At 33.4% G+C, this 21,099-nt stretch overlaps 1 protein-coding gene across 6 annotated transcripts in view; it reads left to right on the plus strand.

Moving 5' to 3' along the window:
- The window catches only part of IFT74 (intraflagellar transport 74), an 85,232-nt gene extending 64,986 nt beyond the window's left edge, over positions 1-20,246 (plus strand). For 4 of the 6 annotated variants that reach the window (XM_025433044.3, XM_025433043.3, XM_049116198.1 and 1 more), the window contains 7 exons: positions 1,732-1,785; positions 3,506-3,603; positions 4,471-4,597; positions 14,000-14,163; positions 14,736-14,861; positions 18,309-18,369; positions 19,939-20,246. In XM_025433044.3, the coding sequence (XP_025288829.1) occupies positions 1,732-1,785; positions 3,506-3,603; positions 4,471-4,597; positions 14,000-14,163; positions 14,736-14,861; positions 18,309-18,369; positions 19,939-20,057 (749 nt within the window). In that variant the 3' untranslated portion in view covers positions 20,058-20,246. Of the gene's footprint in view, positions 1-1,731; positions 1,786-3,505; positions 3,604-4,379; positions 4,598-13,999; positions 14,164-14,735; positions 14,862-18,308; positions 18,370-19,938 lie in introns of those variants that run through there. The other 2 variants (XR_003130075.3, XR_007414047.1) reach the window with 2 other exon arrangements.
- The last annotated feature ends 853 nt before the right edge of the window (positions 20,247-21,099 follow it).

The raw sequence follows: 21,099 nt of genomic DNA on the forward strand, positions 1-21,099 counted from the left end.
AAGAGCACAGAGCGAAAGACAACTTATCTAGTTAAGAGATTTCCAGGGCAGCCCCGGTAGCCCAGCGGTTTAGCACAGCCTGCAGCCTGGGGTGTGATCCTGGAGACCGAGGATCGAGTCCCATGTCGGACTCCCTGCATGGAGCCTGCTTCTCCCTCTGCCTGTGTCTCTGTCTCTATCGCTCATGAATAAATAAATTAATTTTTAAAAAAAAAGAGATTTCCAGAAATTTTCTCTAAAGAATAATATTTAAGCTGCATTATAAAGAATAAATAAATGTACCTGGTTGGAACAGTGAAGAGGTTCAAAGCACTGCAAGTAGAGAACCTTGAAAGTAAGGATGAAAAATAAATAAATTAAATAAATAAATAAATAAATAAATAAATAAATAAATAAATATAATAAATTATAATAAAAAAAGAAATTGAGGATGAATATAGTAACTCAAGGAACTGGAAGAGAGTGGTATGGCAGAGGCAGGGAATGTGAAGTAAAAAAATGGCACAAAGGGGAGGCAATCATGAGAGACCTTATAAAACACATAAAGGTTTGGTCTTCCACCTAGGGACGATGGTAAAAGTATTGAAGAATTTTAAGGAGAAAACAATTTGCATTTTTGAAAAATATTTCTGGTTAATGAAAAGGCAAGTAATATTAGAGGCAATATGACCAGTTAGGAGGTAGTCACAGTAATCCAGGTAAAAGATGAAGGTTTCTTGGAGTAGAGCAGTGGGCAATTAGGATGGAAAGTAGATTTTTGATCCAGATACTTAAGAGCCAGAGTAAAATGGATTTTATAAGACCCTAGGCTTCTGACTTGGGCAACTGAAGAGTTGGTGGTGTTATTAACTGAAAAGAGAAGCAAGTTTAGGAAGAGGTTGCTCACAACAGGTTTGGACATGTCACACTTAATACATGTGAAAGACATGTTTAAAAGAGTAAAAATCTAAGACCCTGACAAATGGATGAAACTGGACCCTTCAGTGATATAAAGGGGCCATTAACAGAGGCGGATCAAGGGATGCCTGGGTGGCTTAGCAGTTGAGTGTCTGCCTTTAGCGCAGGGCGTGATCCCAGGTCCGGGGATGGAGTCCCACATCGGGCTCCCTGTGGGGAGCCTGCTTCTCCCTCTGCCTGTGTCTTTGCCTCTCTCTCTCTCTGTGTCTCTCATGAATAAATAAATAAAATCTTTAAAAAAAGATGGATCATGATTATGTTATAATAAAAGGATTTTCAGAGTAACAAAAACTGAGTTTTGGAAGGACACCACTATTTCCCTTAACTAGTGAAACAGCTGCAGCCTGTGTTCTCAGGGCCAGATAGAGAAAGCAGAATAAATTTGCACTTGCATCAATCAATCTATAATTTCTTTATCTGAGTCATGCAGTTTTTTAGCATTCCAGTATTTTCCTGGACTAATGAGGCAGCTGCAGCCCTGTATTCTCAAAGTCCCAGGTAGAGAAAGCAGAATAAATTTGTGCTTCCACCAAAATCCATCACCAGTAGTGTTCATGTACGGGTTGAATAGTCCCAAGTTGGGACTGAAACAGAGAACCACTGGAAAGCCTGTAAGTCCTTTCCAGTCAGGAGATTGTTTTTTCCAAGTTATCAAACATATATATATCAAACATATATTAATATAATGGTATGTAGAAAACCTAAGACATTTTTTACATTTAGAGCACTGTTTGAAGTTTTTTAAATCAATGTTATATTTTGTATCTCTTACAGGTGAAATGAATCAGAAGTATAAGGAACTTAAAAAACGAGAGGAAAATATGGACAGTAAGTGATTATCTTATTGATACGAAAATATTCTCAGATGTCTATTCACATATACCAAATCAGAGATCTTATCTTGGGAAGATACAATGGCTAGTAATAAATGTAGAAGTGTAGACATTACAAGCATTTGCCTTGAAAAATTATTTTCTTTCTTTTTTTTTAAAAAAAAGGTTTTATTTATTTACTCATGAGGGACACAGAGAGAGAGGCAGAGACATAGGCAGAGGGAGAAGCAGGCTCCCTGCTAGGAGCCGGATATGGGACTTGATCCTGGATCCCAGAATCATGCCCTGGGCCAAAGGCAGACGCTCAACCGCTGAGCCACCCAGGCGTCCCTTGAAAAACTAATAAATATGTAGTATGACTTAGGGATGGGTAGAAAAATTGAAAAAGGTTTTGTACGTTTGTGTGTGTATGAGTATTTTTGTGGTAAAGATAGATTGTAAAGCTAGTACTTCTATTTACTGTCTGTATAGAGATATACTGATTGAATATTGAGTGTTCTGTTTTACATGCTTCACTGTATTCATCTTTAGTATCTTTTGCCTTTTTTTTTTTTAGCTTTTCATAGTACTTCCTCTTATTATTTATCAGCTTTCTCCTCAGACCTTGTTACTTGGTTCTATCACTGACTGTAGCTTTAGTAGCTTTCTGTTGGAGCTTCTCATTTACTTTTTAAAAGTCTTAACTTTGTAACTATATCTTCACTTAAACTTAATTGCATTGTACATTCAGAAATTTTTCAAAATTGAGCTATATTACCTGTTACTGGTTTCCTGTTTTAATAATCATTTTGCCAGAATCTGTGGGTGTGGTGTCAATTGTTACCTTCATAGAAGCAGGCCATAAAGTAGTAATTGCCAACTGATACAACAATATCCCAAGATTTCTTTAAAATCTCAGCAAGTACCAAAAATTTCCTCAGAATTAATTTGTTGTTTCATGCTAACAGTAAAGTGATTTTTAACTGTAAGTTTTTATTTTTGGAAGAGTCCTAGAAATGCCTTAAGAATATAAAAAAAGTAAATTATGTACTGATTCTGTATTAGACAGGAGAAAGAAGGATTTCTTAGAATATAATATGAATTATTAAATTTATTTAGTTGAGATTAATGCAACATTTTAAAGAGAATACTCATTTTCAGATAAAACTAGTAATAACTTTTCAGTATTAAAATTAGTGGCTAATTATAAATAGGAATAATTATAGATGTATCAAGACGATCCTATGTAAAAACAGATTTTTTTTCTGTTCTCCTTTTTATCAGTTGTTACTTCTGAGTCCATATTTATAATCTTTAGTTTATTTGTCTTTTTTTTTAATTTTTATTTATTTATGATAGTCACACAGAGAGAGAGAGAGAGAGGCAGAGACACAGGCAGAGGGAGAAGCAGGCTCCATGCACCGGGAGCCCGACGTGGGACTCGATCCCGGGTCTCCAGGATTGCGCCCTGGGCCAAAGGCAGGCGCCAAACCGCTGCGCCACCCAGGGATCCCAGTTTATTTGTCTTAAGATCATAACCATTAAGCTTTAAAAGCTTGAGAGTATGTAGAAATGTTCTTATTAATTTAATTACCCTTGGGTTAATAAAAGATTAAATAATGATAATTTCACATTTGCTTTGAATTTCTAAAAAGTACTGTTAAGACCTGTAAATTAGTATGTACCTACTGTTAACTATATTAACAGTAGCTTCTCATCATATTTTGAATCTGCAGCTTTTATTGAGACTTTTGAGGAAACTAAGAATCAGGAACTGGAAAGAAAGGCACAGATAGAAGCCAACATAGTTGCACTTTTGGAACACTGTAGTAGAGTAAGTACCATCAGAAAATGCAGTGGTCCACTATTGCATCTGCTCATTTAATGTTTCCTTTAAATTCCCTTACTTATTATTTTATTTCTTTAAGCTATTAATTTGTGTATTTCTAGCAAAATTCAGCTAAGGACAATAGAAGGAAAGGATTATATATGTATAATGTCAATATTTAGCAGTAAGTAAGACTAACTCAGAGTTTTTATTAGGATTTTCTTCCATGTTAATGTATCTGAATTTGGAGAAGTAACATTTGCATAGCTAACTTAAAAATCTAGATGTTATAATGGAAAATGTTGATACATTTTTACACAGTCATTTGCATTATAAATACAAGGTATTCTTTCCTAGTAAGAACCTACAAAAATATAGGTTATCAAGGAGTATCTTTTGATTCACTGAAAAATGCTTATTGAGCAGCTACTAATGAATGGTACATTGAAGGAAAAATGTGCAGTCTCTTTTAAATATTCTAAGTGTCTTAAGATTCCCAAGCAGTTCTTAATGTAGTGTATTTGAATTTTTTCTACAGTGAGATAAAATTCAGAATTATTTCTTTTACATTAGCTTTAATTTAGTCCCCCTTTGAGAAAATCTGACTTTCATTGAGTCTCACTATACTCTTCTAAACATACATAAAACATATATAATAAATGATGTATTTCAAAAAAGAATACCAATTTAAAACATCTAGTTCTTAACAGTGTTTTCCAAGAGTTATTTTGGAGAGTTAAATCAGTGGAATTTTTTCCATTTTTATTTCTTTACAAATACAGAATATAAATCGTATGAAACAGATCTCTTCTATCACCAATCAAGAGTTAAATCAGTGGAATTTTTTCCATTTTTATTTCTTTACAAATACAGAATATAAATCGTATGAAACAGATCTCTTCTATCACCAATCAAGAGCTGAAGATGATGCAGGATGATCTCAATTTTAAATCTACTGAAATGCAGAAATCACAAAGTACGGCTAGGAATTTGACTTCAGGTGAGAATACAGATTTTATTTATTTATTTATTTATATTTTTTTAGAAAACAGGTTTTAATATCCCTTTTTTTCTGTAACAAATTGAAAGTTTAAAATTTTAATGTCATTTTATTTTATTTTTTTTGAAAGGCTGAGAATATAATTTAGGATTGCTTATTAGTCCAGTCATTAATAGCCTCAGAATTTTGTGTGACCTTTCACATCAACTTAATAGCATTTTTTTTAACTTAATACTATTTCATTGGGACACTGATTCATTTTTAATATTTACTGGATGCTTGCTTTGTGCCTGTACATAACATTGGCACACAGAGATAAAAGAAAAATAGTCTCTTTCCTCAAGGAACTTTCAACTTGGTGGAATAATGACAAACAATTAAAATATAATCAAACAGTACTAGGATAGAAGCATTAAGAGCAACAGAATTACACTGAGTTTATATCCACCCCAGGCTTGAGTAGTTAGGAGAGATATCCTTGAGAAAAAAATATTTTAATTATAATTAGTTTGAGCCGTTATGACTACATGATACTAGAGCAACACTCTTCAATAGAAATGTTGATACATTTCTTAAATAGAAATGTAATGCCAGCCCCACACATAATTTTAAATTTCCTCATGGTGTGTTATAAAAGTAAACAAACAGGTGAATTTTAATAATATATTTTACTTAACCCAGTTTATCCAAAAGATTATTATTTAAACATGTAATCAGTACAAAAATGATCAATGAGATTTTGCAGTTACAGTCCATCTCAGCTTGGATCTAGACATAGTTAGGTGTTCAAAAGCCTTAAGTGGCTAATGGCTGCCATTTGGACAGTATAGATATTAAAAACAAATACACAAAATAGAGCTTAAAAAGCTAGACTCAAAAGGAAAAAAGTTTAGGATAAAGTCAAAATTTGTATAGAATCTTTGGTTCTTGAACTGATGGTTTCTACCTTTCGGTCTTTTTTTAATGCTTGTGTGTGGTGGTATTGAATCAGCTATGTTTTTTGTTGTTGTTGTTTTTGTCTACTTGGAATTAAACTGGCAATTAGTGAAATTATGAGGAATAAGAATACTTGCTAACTTCAAAATGTTGAGATTCTTGAAATAGAATAATGGGTCCAATAATATTCATTTATCTGAAATCCCAAAACCTGACCTGAACTGACATGAGGTTTTAATTATCTTTCCTAATGTGACTGTTCATAATTTTTGCTGCAGAAATAGTCATGTACTTGATGACAGGATGCTCCCTTAGACCCTGCTGTGGGAGTTATATTATAATCAATATATGTGCTATATTACTTTTGTAAAATCCGAAGAATTCTGCATTCTAAAACAATTACCTAGGAGTTTTATATTTATACATTTGTAGACCTATAAATCCATGCTAAATGTTATTAATATACAGTTGAATTCAGGTTGATGATATAAGTGGCTAATGATTATTTTATACATTTAAGTATATTTTATCTGCCCAGATTTATTTAGAGTTTGCTGTAGTTTTATATATATATATATATATATCTGAGTTCTCTGCTAAACAACTAGAAAAAGTACATTCTAAATTTGATTTATATCTACTACTGGTTTGACTATCAGAATTTTTTAAATTGTGATAAAAAACACATAACAAAATTTATCATCTTAGCCATTAACTATACACACAATGTTGGGCAGCAGATGTCTAGAACTTTTTCATCTTGCAAAACTGAAACTTATACTATTGAAGAACTATCCATTTCCCTCTCACTTCTCTCCTCTGCTAACCACATTCTACTTTCTGTTTCTATGAGTTTGACTACTCTAAATACTTCATGAGTGGAATCATGCAATATCTGTCTTCTTGTGAATGGATATTTTACTTACCATAATGTCCTTGAGGTTCATCAGTGGTGTAATATGTGACAGTATTTTTTTTCTTAAGGCTAAATAATATTCTATAGTATCTATGTACTACATTTTTTTATTCATTTGTTGATGGACATTTAGGATGTTTTTACTTCTCCGTTATTGTAATTCACGCTGGAATGAAATGGGTGTGCAAATATTTCTTTGAGACCTCTTCAAATATGAGTATTTTTACATCTTTATTTTCTTCTTTCTATAAAGCTAAAGCATTTTATCTTTAATTATTCCATCTAGGAAATCTCTGTTTTGTGTTTTAGATGGTAGTTTTAAGGTTTTCATTTATCTAAAGTCAATTTTAATTTAGAAAGTTTTTGCCTCCTCTAAGCTGTCTTTATATAATGGCTGTTGAAAAACATATTTTTTTAAGAGGTAAATATCAATACCAGGAAATGAATTCAATTATAAGGACTTTGAATTCCTTTCATATTTTTATATTTTGTGTTTAATGTTTCCTTTTAAAAACTACTCATTATATTTTCTGCAGTGACATAGGGTTGAAAAGACTGAGAACTGACTTAATTTTATTCAAGTTTATTACTATGATAAAGATTTTACTGAAAATATTCCTTATTAAGGTCTGAATTTTCTGGCCCCTACAATTAATTTCATTTACTCAATTATTTTTAAGTTTTAATTTAAACTAAGCATATAAATTATTTTTTCTCTTTCTTAACACCATCCACCATCAAAAATTTCTTGTATCTAGAAATCACCATCAGAAGTCTATAATATTCTTGTTCACCTTTCAGAGACCATGAATTTTACATTTCCACTTGTGAATTTTGCCTCCCTTTTGGCTTTTGGGTTTCTAATTATAAATCACTTGCTTTTCTTAGTGTACTTTGTTTCTTAATGGGACAAAATTATTTCTTGGGCGGAGAGTAAAAATATCTTGATTATAATGGTTTGTGCCCCCCCCCCCCGCAATGATCACTATACATAGACAGATATACATTATATCTGTAATATAAAAGTTTCATGGGAGGGTGGTGATTAGGAAAAACATAGTCTACAAAAGGCTCCTTAGGGCGACAGTAATGGGGGAAAAAAGATTGTGAAACGCTAGTGTACTACATGAGTAAAGAGGCAAGGAATCTGTCAGCAATAGTTTTTATTTATATTTTTGGAAAGGAAACTCCAGGGAATAAACAAATGCACTGATGGCAGAATATTTCAGAAACATTTCCCCATGTCAAAGTGGTTCCTTCTGAGATTTTGCTACTATGTACACACTGCTTAGTAAACTTTGCAACTTCATAGCATATCAGAAGGAACTTGTCTGCATCCTCTTCCTGTCTCTTCCCTTGGAGAAGTTTTTAGCTTTTCAAGGGGACCTGCTGTTAAAGGAAGATAAACTTTACCCTATACCAACCAACCATTTTCTCCCTTTCTCTAGGAAAAACATTTAGTATGACTCCTAAATGTATGTCCCTAATATATCTTCAAATTAAACTTAGAGTTCAGTAGCATTTTCACAGAACAGTCAAAATTTATACAAGCTATGTACATTTCCTTTTTGGAGCATTGAAAAACCATAAGCCTCAGTGACTTTGATTTAGCACTTTGATTTTCATTTTAATGGTTTCCAACCCTAGTTGAGATATGAATCCAACAAAACAAAACCCACTCAACAACATTTAAATCCAGATATCCATAATATTCTTTAGAACATATATGTCAATATGGTTGAATTGTAATACTCTTAAAGGGACAAAAGGAAATGTTCAAGTTTAACCATACCAATTTCAATTTGGTTGGTAAAAACTTTCTTTCTTAAATCACTATCCTTTGAAAAAAAAAAAAATCACTATCCTTTGAATCCTTAAAAAAAACTTTGATATTTTAATCTTTATGATAATTGTTATACCTAAGAAGTCATTCAGTTTTTGAACGTTTTATTTTTACTATATCTCACCTTCTACCTATATTTTAATCCATAATTCTGGTTTCATAGATGGAAGCATTTAATAGCAGCTTTATATTTGATTTTTCCTGTAGATAATCTGTATAAATAATAAAACTCAATTCCAAGTAAATTTTGCTAAATTTTTTAAGAAGCAGCCAAGTTATTGCCTGCCCACATAGAGGGAGACATTCCTGGTAAGAGGGCAACTAAGTGCCAAAATCCATGCATAAACTCTATTTAGATCCTAATCTGACCAGTGAACTATGTAAGCATTAGGTAACTTTAGGGAACCTAGGAAAAAGCAGCAATTAAAAGTTGAAAAAGCTGAATACAGAGATTTTGCATACTGCCTACTCCAAAGGAGAAAAGTTTTAGAGTTTTAGTTCAGTAAAGTTTATTCCTCACTTAATATAAATCAACAGTTTTTAAAGGAATACAATATAATCCAGAATCTCTACAGCATATCATTTAAAGTGTCAATTATAATATAAAAATTCATTAGCCATGTGAGGAAATAGGAAAATGTGAGTCAAGGTGAAAAGCAGTCAATAAACATTGACCTGAGATAATCCAGATGTTGAAATGAACAGAAGACTTTAAATGCATAAAAACATATTTAAGGGATTAAAGGAAAATAAAATAACAAATGAACAGATGGAGAATCTCACAGAAAAATAAAAATTACAAAAGAGAATCAGGTAGAAATCCTAGCATTGAAAATATACCTAAAATGAAAAATTCACAGAATGACCTTAATAGAAGATTGAAGACAGCAGATAAAGGGTCCATGAACTTGAAGATCAATAAAAATGATATAATCTGGAGAAGAAATAAAAATGAACAGAACCTAAATGTTCTGTGGGACAGTTTCAGGCAATCTGACATATATATAATTGGAGTCCCAGAAGGAGTGGAGGCACATAGAATGAGGGAGAAAAGATAGTTGAAGAAATAATAATGGCTGAAAATTTCCCAGAGTTGATGAAAAACCAGATTTGACAGATATAAGAAGCTCTTGAATTCCAAACAGGATTGATATAAAAATCCCTTACCTAAGCAAATCCCAGTTAAATTGCTAAAATGCAACATAAAGAAAAAACAATGAAAAATACCAGAGAAAATACATATATACAGGGAATAATATATCCTACTATAAGATTAAATTTTTTTTATGTTACCCCTAAATCTCTAAGTTATAAAAGGAAAATCTTCATTGTTTGCCTTTAATGAAACACCACATTTTTCTGAGGCTATTCATATCCCTACTTTAAAATAGAAGTAAAGTGAAAGCAACATGTTCAAAGATGAAAATGTATCACTACATGCCTCTGTCTATAAATAAGTAACTACAGGATGTTTAGGATTATTACCATACCTAGCCCTGGGAACATAGGAAACTAGCTTAGGCAGGTTTGAATTCAAATATCTTCATCTGGATGTGCATGATACATATATTTCAGTTCAATTTTAGTATCCATAAGAATGCATGTATCTCTTTGGATTACTGGTTTGTTTGTTTTTTTATAAGTACGCAGTAGTGCGATTACTGGATTATAGGATAGTTCTATTTTTAACTTTTTGAGGAACTTTCATACTGTTTTCCACAGTGGCTGTACCAGTTTGCATTCCCACACATAGTGCAGAAGGGTTCTTTTTCCTCCACATCCCCACCAACACTTGTTTCTTATGTTTTTTATTTTAGCCATTCTGTCATTGTAGTTTTTGCATTTCTCTGATGGTGAGTGATGTTGAGCATCTTTTCATGTGTCTGTTGATTATCATATGTCTTCTTTCAAGAAATGTCTGTTCAAGTCTTCTGGCCATTTTTATTGGGTTATTTGAGGGGTTTTGGTGTTGAGTTGTATCAGTTGTTTATTTATTTTGGATACTAACCCTTTAGCAGATACATTCATTTGCCAATATCTTCACCAATCTTTTTTTTATATTTCATCTTGGAAAAAAAATCCTAGGGCAGCCCGGGTGGCTCAGCGGTTTAGTACCGCTTTCAGCCCAGGGCGTGATCCTAGAGACCTGGGATTGAGTCCCTCGATCTAGCCTGATCAAGTCAGGCTCCCTGCATGGAGCCTGCTTCTCCCTCTGCCTGTGTCTCTGCCTCTCTCTCTCTCTCTCTCTCTCTCTCTCTCTCTCTCTCTTTCATGAATCAATCAATCAATCTTTAAAAAAATAAAGTCCTAAAAGCCTCTTCCAAGTATTGTCTTCCCAGCTATCATCCCTCCCTTTCAGGGGTTTCACATCCAAATTTTCAAAAGCCTTCCTCTCACTCTTGCTCTCATTTTTTTTCCTATGAAATCTGTTCTCGGGATCCCTGGGTGGCGCAGCAGTTTAGCGCCTGCCTTTGGCCCAGGGCGCGATCCTGGAGACCTGGGATCGAATCCCACATCGGGCTCCCGATGCATGGAGCCTGCTTCTCCCTCTGCCTGTGTCTCTGCCTCTCTCTCTCTCTCTCTGTGACTATCATAAATAAATAAAAATTTAAAAAATCTTTAAAAAAAAATCTGTTCTCAAGAAATATATCAAGGTTTTTCTGGACAGTAAGTCCAACTTGTATTTTGCGATATTTTTTTTTAAATCCCTAAGTAGTATTCTGCTTTACACATCACTCCTTTGTTCTTAAAATGACTTTTCACCATCGTTTCTGATTTTTCTTTTATTTCTGTAGTCATTTCTTATTCTCCTTTATGGGATCCTCCATGTCAGTTTATTCTTTAAAATTTTGTTATTCTTATAGTTTCTATCATGAATTCTTTTCTCTTGATGATTTCAGCCATCCCCATAGTTTCACGTTCTGTCTCTATGTTGATGATTTCAAAATCTGTATCTTCAAATTTCTCTCAGGACTTCAGACCCATATATCTATACATGGGCCTGTTTACTATTTGGGTGCTTCTGAGGTAATTCAGAGAACATATCCTAAGTTGACTTAAACCCCATATCATTCCCTCCTACAAACAAAAGTTGGTACCTCCCTCTGCCTCCGTGTCATCTACTCTTTTACTCAAGTTGGAAATGGGACTCTGCATTGACTCTTTTTGCTCAACTACTGTATCTGGTCAGTTGCCTATTTAGTTAACCCCAAATCCCTGATATCTCCTGAGTCCCTCCACATCTCCTGCATTTTTTCCCTCATTTATTTCTGTGTTTTATAACTTTAGATTTCATATATATAGTTGTGTTCCACTGGAGTATAGGTTCTGTAATGATAGGGATCTCATATGCTTTGTTCATTGCTGTATCCCCTATGCCTAGCACATGGAAAGCACTTAATAAATAATGTTAATGATAAAAAAAAGCCCAAAGTGACTATACCAGTCTACAATTTCTGATGTAGATCACTGAATCAACATTTAACTGGTCTTCCTGCATGTAGTAATGCTTTTCCAATTAGTTGCCCTCATTGAAACCAGGGTGAACTTTCTAAAATTTAATTATGCCACACTAATGGATTTTACATCAATTACTTAATATAGCCCTTAGGATAAAGTTCCAACTCCCCATTTTTTTTTCTTTTTTTCTTTTTTTTTTTTTTTTAATTTATGATAGTCACAGAGAGAGAAAGAGAGAGAGGCAGAGACACAGGCAGAGGGAGAAGCAGGCTCCATGCACCAGGAGCCCGACGTGGGATTCGATCCCGGGTCTCCAGGATCGCGCCCTGGGCCAAAGGCAGGCGCCAAACCGCTGCGCCACCCAGGGATCCCCCCATTTTCATTACAAAAGCCCTCCATGAACTGAAATTCTCCCTACATTGACCTTTGGGTTCTAGTCATACTGAACTTCTGTTATTTGCACAGATGTATCATGCTTTCTTACCTCTAGACTTTGCACATGTTGATTGTATTCTCTGGAACACAATTACTTTCTCCTTGGTTTGGTTGATTCCTAATCTTTAATTAAGGCCTTACTCAGTTAAAAGGCATGTCTTTAGAGAGCTCTCTTGACCAGTACCACATGTTCTCATAGCACCCTTTATTACTATTTTCATAGTAGTTATCCAATTTATTGTAAATGCGTATCTAATTTTCTGGTTCTACCTCTAGAATATAGCTACTTGAGCAAAAACAATGTCTCTGTTGATTTCCATTATATTCTAGGCACTTAGCACATGGTAGATGCTCAACACTTTTAAAACAAAGTATGAGACGCGCACACTCCCTCCTACACATACACACACATATATGTAGTCAGTCCTCGTTATTCATGGATTCTTTTTTTCTTTTTAAAGATTTTATTTATTTATTCATAGAGACACAGCTAGAGAGAGAGGCAGAGACACAGGCAGAGGGAGAAGCAGGCACCATGCAGAGAGCCCGACGTGGGACTCGATCTCAGGTCTCCAGGATCACGCCCTGGGCTGCAGGCGGCACTAAACCGCTGCGCCACCGGGGCTGCCCTATTCATGGATTCCTATTTGTAAATTTGCCTACTCACCATAATTAATTTGTAATCCCAAAATCAGTACTTGTAGCACTTTCATAGTCATTTGTGGATATGTGCAGAGTCAAAAAGGTGAATTGCCTGACATGCATTTGCAGCAGAGATCACATAGGGCAACTCTGTCTTCTTGTTTTAGTCCTCATTCTATTAACAAGTATCCTTTTTGTGGCATATTTAGTGCTAGTTTTTCCCACATTTTTGTACTTTTTGTTGGTGATTTTGCTGTATAAAATGGCTCCCAAACAGAGGCACCTGGGTGGCTTAGTGGTTGAGCATCTGCCTTTGGCTCAGGTCATGATCCCCGAGGTCCTGGGATCGGGTTCTGCATCATGCTCGCTACAGGGAGCCTGCTTCTCCCTCTCCCTGTCTCTGCTTCTCTTTCAGTGTCTCTCATGAATGAATAAATAAAATCTTAAAAAAAAAAAAAGTCTCCCAAGCATATTGAAGTGTTAGCTTGTGTTCCTAGGCCCAAGAAGGCTGCAGTGTTCCTTGCAGAGAAAATGTGTGTTAGATTAGTTTCATTCAGGCATAAGTTGGCCTTGAGTTCAGGGTTAATAATGACTGAAAAATATATATTAAATACGGTGTGTTTAAACAGAAACCCACATAAAACAAGATTATGTGTTAGTTGATTGATGAAAATATTGTGACCAGAGGCTTTTAGGAACCTAACCCCATATCTCCGCTAGTAGCAATAGTTTAGTATTTGCTAACTCAGTATTTACAGTGACTTTATAGAATATAACTACTGTGAATAATGAGGTTTGACTACATGTATAGTCATACAGTTTTGCTCAAAAAATATATATATGTTTCATAATTTGCTTTCATACCCCTATTAAAAATAGTGGGTCTTTATCTCATAATACATATTATTAAGTAAGAAAAAAAATACCTGTGTGTTCTTAAATGTTTGTATGAGCATGGAGACAAATTTGGCTGATATATATCAGGTTATATTGATTACCTGGAGGATGAGTATTTTTTTTTCTTAATTTATCTTTGTATTGTCTCACTGGTTTCAATGAAACTTGTTTCTTTTGCAGGTACTCTTATAAAACATGATTTTTAATGGTGGCATCGCATTTCTATTTGTGAAAGGAATAAAGTTTTGACTTCTTGAATTTTCTTGTGTTTCAGATAGTCAACGTCTACAGTTGGATCTACAGAAAATGGAACTTCTGGAAAGTAAGATGACTGAGGAACAGCATTCTCTGAAAAACAAAATTAAGCAAATGACAACTGACCTGGAGACATACAATGATTTGCCAGCTTTAAAATCAGCAGGTGAAGAAAAGAAAAAGGTAAATGATAACAGTCTTACAGAATTAAAATTCGAATTGTATTTTCTTGATCAAATTTAATATATATGTAGTTCATAGAATTTATTTTCAGTTGATTATTTGATATATAAGCTAAGATGTTTATGTATGTAGGAGGAATTTAGAGAGATGTAAGTTTTAAACAAAAGGTGAAAAGAAAGGAAAAGCAAGAGCATTTCAACAAATCTGAACTTTGTTAAATGCATGTTTGATTATGAAATTTCCCTCCTTAATACTTATTCATCAGTGGTTTTTCATTGCCATTTAGATTAATTTAAAGCAAATTTGTTTGGATAGGAACACATATATAGCAGCCTTAATATAATTATTAACACAATTAATACTAATTTAGCCTGAATAGTGTTATTAATTCAGTTAATGCTAATTTAGCTTATTATAACTCAAAAGATAATTTTTACAAACAGGCTTTGGAGTATAGTCTTGGTAGAATTTTACCAGAACAATGTTGAAATTATTTAAGTTAAAAATGATTTATATTGGCTAACTAGATATTTGCTAAGCTCTGTTATTTACTTCTATTTGGACCTATCTAGAAATTACATCAGGAGAGAACAGTATTAACAACCCGCAGAAATGCCTTTAAGAAAATAACAGAGAAGCTAAACATAGAATATGAGACATTAAAAACACAGTTGCAAGAAAATGAGACACATTCTCAGGTAAAAAGAAAAAGCAAAGACTGAAATTTATTTCTGTTTTTAGACTATCTGTCTTGTGTTCTTAATGTATATTTCTATCCCAAAACAATTTTTTTAACTTGCTTTATTTATCCTTCCAGACTTTCTGGATTTGAAGGTAGCCAGATTATATACAATCTCCACTCAGAATGAATTTACTTTTGCTCTTCTTTTATAAACCTATATTGAAGGACTACTCGGTGCTAGGCCTTGTTCTGGGCTCAGCTGTTAAAATAATAGCTTTTAAATATTTCAAAAATAAAGCATTTTTAATTGAGAAACTTTGCTAACTCACAAAAACCACAAATAGAATAAACCTTAATGACTAATATCCCACAGAAGACATAATTCTTGTCATTTTTGTGTGGGTCCTTCTAGTCTGTATGTATGTTATATGTACACATACTTTATATATACATATGTATACATTATTTCTATGTATTTATAGAAATGGTAGCATATTGTACATATTTGGAAGCTTGCTTTTCATTATTAATGATACCTAATAACTACTTTGTCAGTAAATTTGTTAAAAATATGATTATGTATAATATTTGGATTTAGTATAATTTACTGAACCAATTTCATATTATTGTACATTTAGGTTACTTTTAGTTTTAAAGCTGTTTAATGCTGTCAAAAGCAGACTTGTCCTTGAACTTCTTGACTTACATTTCTGATTATTTTACATAGGATGCACAGACAAGTCCCCTTTTCATATCATTTATCTGATAGAATTACCTAAACAATGTTGGAGATCTAGATTGAATACTCTAAGAGGATAGAGTTGATATCTGTCTCATTCATTTTCTCCCCACCCTGTGCCAATGGTTGGGATATAATAGCTGTTCAATAAGTATTGGAGGATTAAATGAGCATGTGTGACATGTATAAAATCAGTAATTAGGGTCTGATAAAAATTGATCATTCTCATCTAATTAGTATATATGTTAACTATTTGCAACTTATAATTAATGCATTCTTCCTTTTCTTTATATGGTAATATGATCATGATAGACAATCACTGTTAATATTTTGGTATAATATCCTTGTAAACTTTTTTCCTTTGCCTTATACACCCATATTAATTATATTATTTTATAAAAACTGAAATTCTATGCATATAGTCTTTAAAGATTCATTTTGTCACTTAAGTATTTGCAAACTCCTTTTTTGATATTTTATGACTGCTATTTTATTGTATGGATTTACCATACCATACCATGGCAGAGATGTACCCTATATTCTTTTTGAAAGAGGTAGAGTTTCATCAGAGTTTGTCACAGCTACTAAAAGCTTAGAAATCATTAATTTACATTTCCAAATTTATCATTTATTCTATCTACACTTCATAATATACAGGTCTAGATTTGGGAGTGACAAAATTATCCTATGCTGTTGAGAGTTGGGATGGATGCTGGAGAAGAAATCTAAGAAAAAGTTTATGAGGCCACTTAAGACAAAAGTGGTTCTTAGGGAAAAATGCTGATATTGCTTATGGAATATCACCCCTCTTCTTTCACTGAATAGATTACTTAAGGAGGAAAACACTTGACAAACACAATTTCTTAGAGTCAGGTAATGGTTACCTTGTTTATTCACACATCAAGTGCTAATCATATACTTAACACCATACATCAAGTGCTAATCATATACTTAACACCATACACAGGTAAGAGGAATTCATAACATAACTCATAATCTACAGTCCTTCTCTGTATTATTTGTTGCTTTTTGGGAATCCCCACTGATCAAATAAAATCTAGTCTCTTTCGTTTTTGCAACTATTTTCTTGAAAACTGTTTTTTGACATCTACGAATAATTTTCATAACAGACTTTTTGATGAATGGCTGTTATTTATTTGATATCATTTAAACATATTTATATTGGAACAAACTATAAAGCTCCTAGAAGAAAACAAGGGATAAAATTCCTTGACATCAGCGTAGCAACAGTTTTTTGCTTATGACATCAATTGCATGAGCAACAAGGCAAAAATAAACAAGTATGCCTACATCAAACTAGAAAGCTTCTGCACAGCAAAAGAAACAATCAACAAAATGAAAACTGAATGGGAGAAAATATTTTCAAATCATTATCTGGTAAGGGATTAATATATAAAGAACACACAACAGACTAAGTTGTAGGGAAAAAACAGATTCATGCTTCAAGATATTCTTGGAGGTTTAAAGGCAGGTCACTAATACAGATGTATAATATGGAAGGAAGTTGACCATCTAACACAGTGTTGCTTTTATAGCATTATTCATTTAGTACTTAAGAGGTCTGCATTCTAAGAAGGCCTCCTCTCTGTATGAAACAAAGGGGAAAAGTTTGGTACTTGACTTTGCAAAAGGTTATTAGAGATTTATTGCCAAAAAGTGCTGACTGCTTCCTTAAGTCCATCTTAACTTTGAGTTCCTATCTAGAGAGCCAGATCTGATTTACTAGTGTTAACTCACAGCACATACAGTTTACATAATTAATTAGTTAGGATTTATCCTAATATCTAGATATATCTCTTTAGAGGAAACAATGGGCTGGTTGCTACATTAATACTGAATGTATGCCCTGAAAATAATTTTAACATAAGAGTAGAAAGAAATATTATTAATGCTACTTCAGTTATGAAATTCTTAAAAATGATCATTACCTCTTAGAAATGTCCACACAGAACATTATTTTAATGTTTCGTTTTTCAGACAGTCCTTTCTCTAGGAAAAATACTATGTGCATCTTAAAAAAGAAAGACCATAACCCAGAGTTACAAGGTTAATTAAATCAGAAAAACAATTTAATTCTATAACAGTAAAATTGTCTTCTGAGGAAGCAACCATCAATATAATATCCACATTAGCTTCCTGTTGATGCAGAAATTATTGTAACAGTGCCAGCTTTTTACCAGCCCTCTTATAATCTTCACACTGCAGCTCTGCTCTTATCACAGCTTGTGGAATTAGACAGGAAATTTAGCCCTGGAAATAAGGAAGTTACTCCTATATAGTTGAACCTTTGACAGTGTTAGAATATATATCACGTTTGTGGCATTAGACTTCCAGATTTCAAGGAGAGATTCCCATCATGTCCCGTTCTTTTCTTTCAAGTTCTTTTAAGAAAGGGAAAAATCATAAAGTGTCATTCAGTTGGCTTGTTCATCGGCATAATAAATATTGTTAAGTATTTTCCAATTAAGATAAACACATAGAGTAAAACTTGTTGTCAAATTCAACATTGTATTTATTAATGTATTTACTATTGTTTAATCCTTTCTAATTTTCCTTTTTGTCTGCCATGGCTTTATCTCAACTAAAATGCAATGAATTGATAAGATTTAAAATTTTGAATGTTTTTTTTTTCTTATCCTTTAAAAACGTGTATAATTGTTTTGAATATGGGTACTGTTTAACATTTCTATTTTGTGATTTTAGCTTACAAATTTGGAGAGGAAGTGGCAACACCATGAGCAAAATAATTTTGTGATGAAAGAATGTATCCTTTAAAAAGAAACAAATGACTGAGTGATTTTTGTTTTTTAAAAATGTATTCACTTATTTGAGAGAGAGAGAGAGAGAGAGATCTGTCAGGGGGCAGGGTAGGTAGAGGGAGAGAGCATCTCAAGGAACCTGAGATCACAGCCTGAGCCCAAACCAAGAGTCTGACACCCAACTGACTGAGCCACACAGGCACCCAGAGTGATTTTTTTCCTAAGAATGTTTTAAAGACGGAAATGAAATGAAATTTAATATACACTTATCAAATACCTAATATGTACAAAACCTCAATCTAAACTATGTGGGGAATAAATGAATGAGACTTCGTTTCCAATCTACAATAATTAGGGTGTGTTTGTGTGTGTGTACGCACGCACATGTTCTGTGTACATGCACACTCACAACCAAAGTAACAATAGAAAGCAGACTATACAAAGTTAGTGTGGCATAGTGACTGAGTGCACAGGTTTTGGAGCAAGGAGATCTAATTTTCAGTGTTGACTCTACTACTTGTAGTTTATGGACTTTGGACAATTTATTATTGTTAAAGTTTGTTTAAGCCTCAACTTTATCATCTCAAATATACTTAATATTTCTTTCTCATAGAGTTATTGGGAGAATTATGTATACCTACAGAAATATGTATGTGCATAATTGTTTGCTGTTGCTTATAGTGCTGTACCTTGGATATCTGGGCAGCAAAGGGAAGTAAACACATTAGTATCTTGAGAAATTTGACCTTCAAGCTCATCTGTTTCAGCCAATTCAACTTCATGTTTTTACCAAGATGGCACTTATATCCCACCTTCTTGCTTTATCTTTTTGTGTGATTATATAGGAGGAAGCACCTATTTGAGGACATATGTTTTGAAATTGTAAGAAACACTTCTTTGAAAGTTATTTTCTGTTCCTTTCTTTGACCCTTTAAGGATATCTCTGCTTGGAGAAGTAGTTCCTGACTCATTGGTAGTTTAGATTCTCCTCCAGGAAACTGCTGAACTTCAGCTCAGGGCAGCATGGATCCCAGCTTACTTCCAGATCAAATGCATCAGGTGCTCTATTCCTAGCAGTTGTTGCTACTCATTTTAAAAGCAAAAGACTCTCACTCAGTATGCTTTAGTCCAGCAGTCTAGTTTATGCAACACAAAGTAGGGGATTTTGAAATAGAGTGAATTCTAGAGACTTCTGTAATTCATTACAGTACTCTAGAGAACATGGTTCTTCTGAACATTCAGTTGTTCTCAGACCAGAATTAGATTGAAATGCACAACATTAAGTATAAAAAGCTATTATGGGTGCATTGGTAGCTCAGTCAGTTAAGTGTCTAACTGTTTTGGCTCAGGTCATACTGTAGGTGAACTTTTTTTGAAACACATTTTCCTTAGCCTTTTAGATTTCAGTTGATCTTAATCTGTTAATATATTTTTTTAAATATATTCTAATTGTTCTTTTTCTGGCCATTTTCAGTTTTCCATAAGAAAAATACCAGTATGATTTGGTCCCTTCCTAAGCCAAAGTGGATTACTGTTTTTGTTGATCACTGTTCCCCCTTAACTCATGTAATTAGTCATAGCAACCAAGAGTCAAGAGAGTGATTACCAGTCAATTATGAAGAATGTGACCAAGCAGATTGCAGAATACAATAAAAGCATTGTGGACGCTCTACATAGCATGAGCAGAAACTGAGTCTGAACCAACTGCAAGTCTCTATAATAGTATGCTTTCTGCTAAACTGTATGTTGACTGAAAAAGAATCTCATACCCTTGAAGAGTTTTACCTAAAATTTTTAACTACTATAATTTTTGTGACCTCTTTGAAGAGGTATACTACTTTAAACAGCATAATAGTTCAATAAAAAGTTTGCATACAGAAAAGCATTTTTTTGTATTTTTTTTGTGTGAGTGATAAAAATGTCTCAGACAACCAAGAGATAAACTAAAAGTGGCCGTTGAGATTGATTTAGTTGGTATAATCCACCTATGGCAGCAAATGAGATCATTTTTTAAATGTGTCAACTCTAGAAGGGATATACGGAGTGAGATTCTGACTTAGCACTTACATCAATCTTGTCAAGTTTTGCTTCTAGAAAAAGAAAGAATGGAAGGCAGATGTTTAGTTTTGAGGTTTATTTCTCAAATAGGGTATATTTGATGTATTCTAGGAAGGAATATAAAGTTGCAGGTAAGTATATTAACTCATATTCTTTGCATATCAGTTATCCCTAAAGATTCAGAATTAAAAACTTTGACCTTTGTATTTTACAAATATTTTCTTACGTGTATATGCTAGGAAAAACATGAAGTTTAAAAGAAATGCTGCACCTATGGTAGTCTGTTTTAGACAATGGCTGTTGCTGTTCATTGTCACTCTGGAGTATATATTCACTCTTATGGACTGTAAGTAGGTTAATTTGTGAGCATTGCCAGACCATTTGAAAAGAAAAACTAGAAGAGGTAGAATTATATTGTGTAAATCTAGGAGATGTTGTAATAACTAAAGATGTCTTTGGGCAGGAATGAGTCATCTTGGCCAGCATAAAATATTTCTTAAAACTATACTCCTTTTGCTCTGATTTCATGTTCATCAAGTAATTCCACATCTCAGTAATCCTGAAAGACAAGCATATTTCTTTGAAAAGTGGAGGGCTTTACTGAGATATAATTTACATACTGTAAATTACCCATACATGTTGCTTTCCTGAAGTAAACATTTATCATTAACTCTTCA

Source organism: Canis lupus, chromosome 11, assembly GCF_003254725.2.
Source record: "Canis lupus dingo isolate Sandy chromosome 11, ASM325472v2, whole genome shotgun sequence".
Classification (NCBI taxonomy): Eukaryota; Metazoa; Chordata; class Mammalia; order Carnivora; family Canidae; genus Canis; species Canis lupus.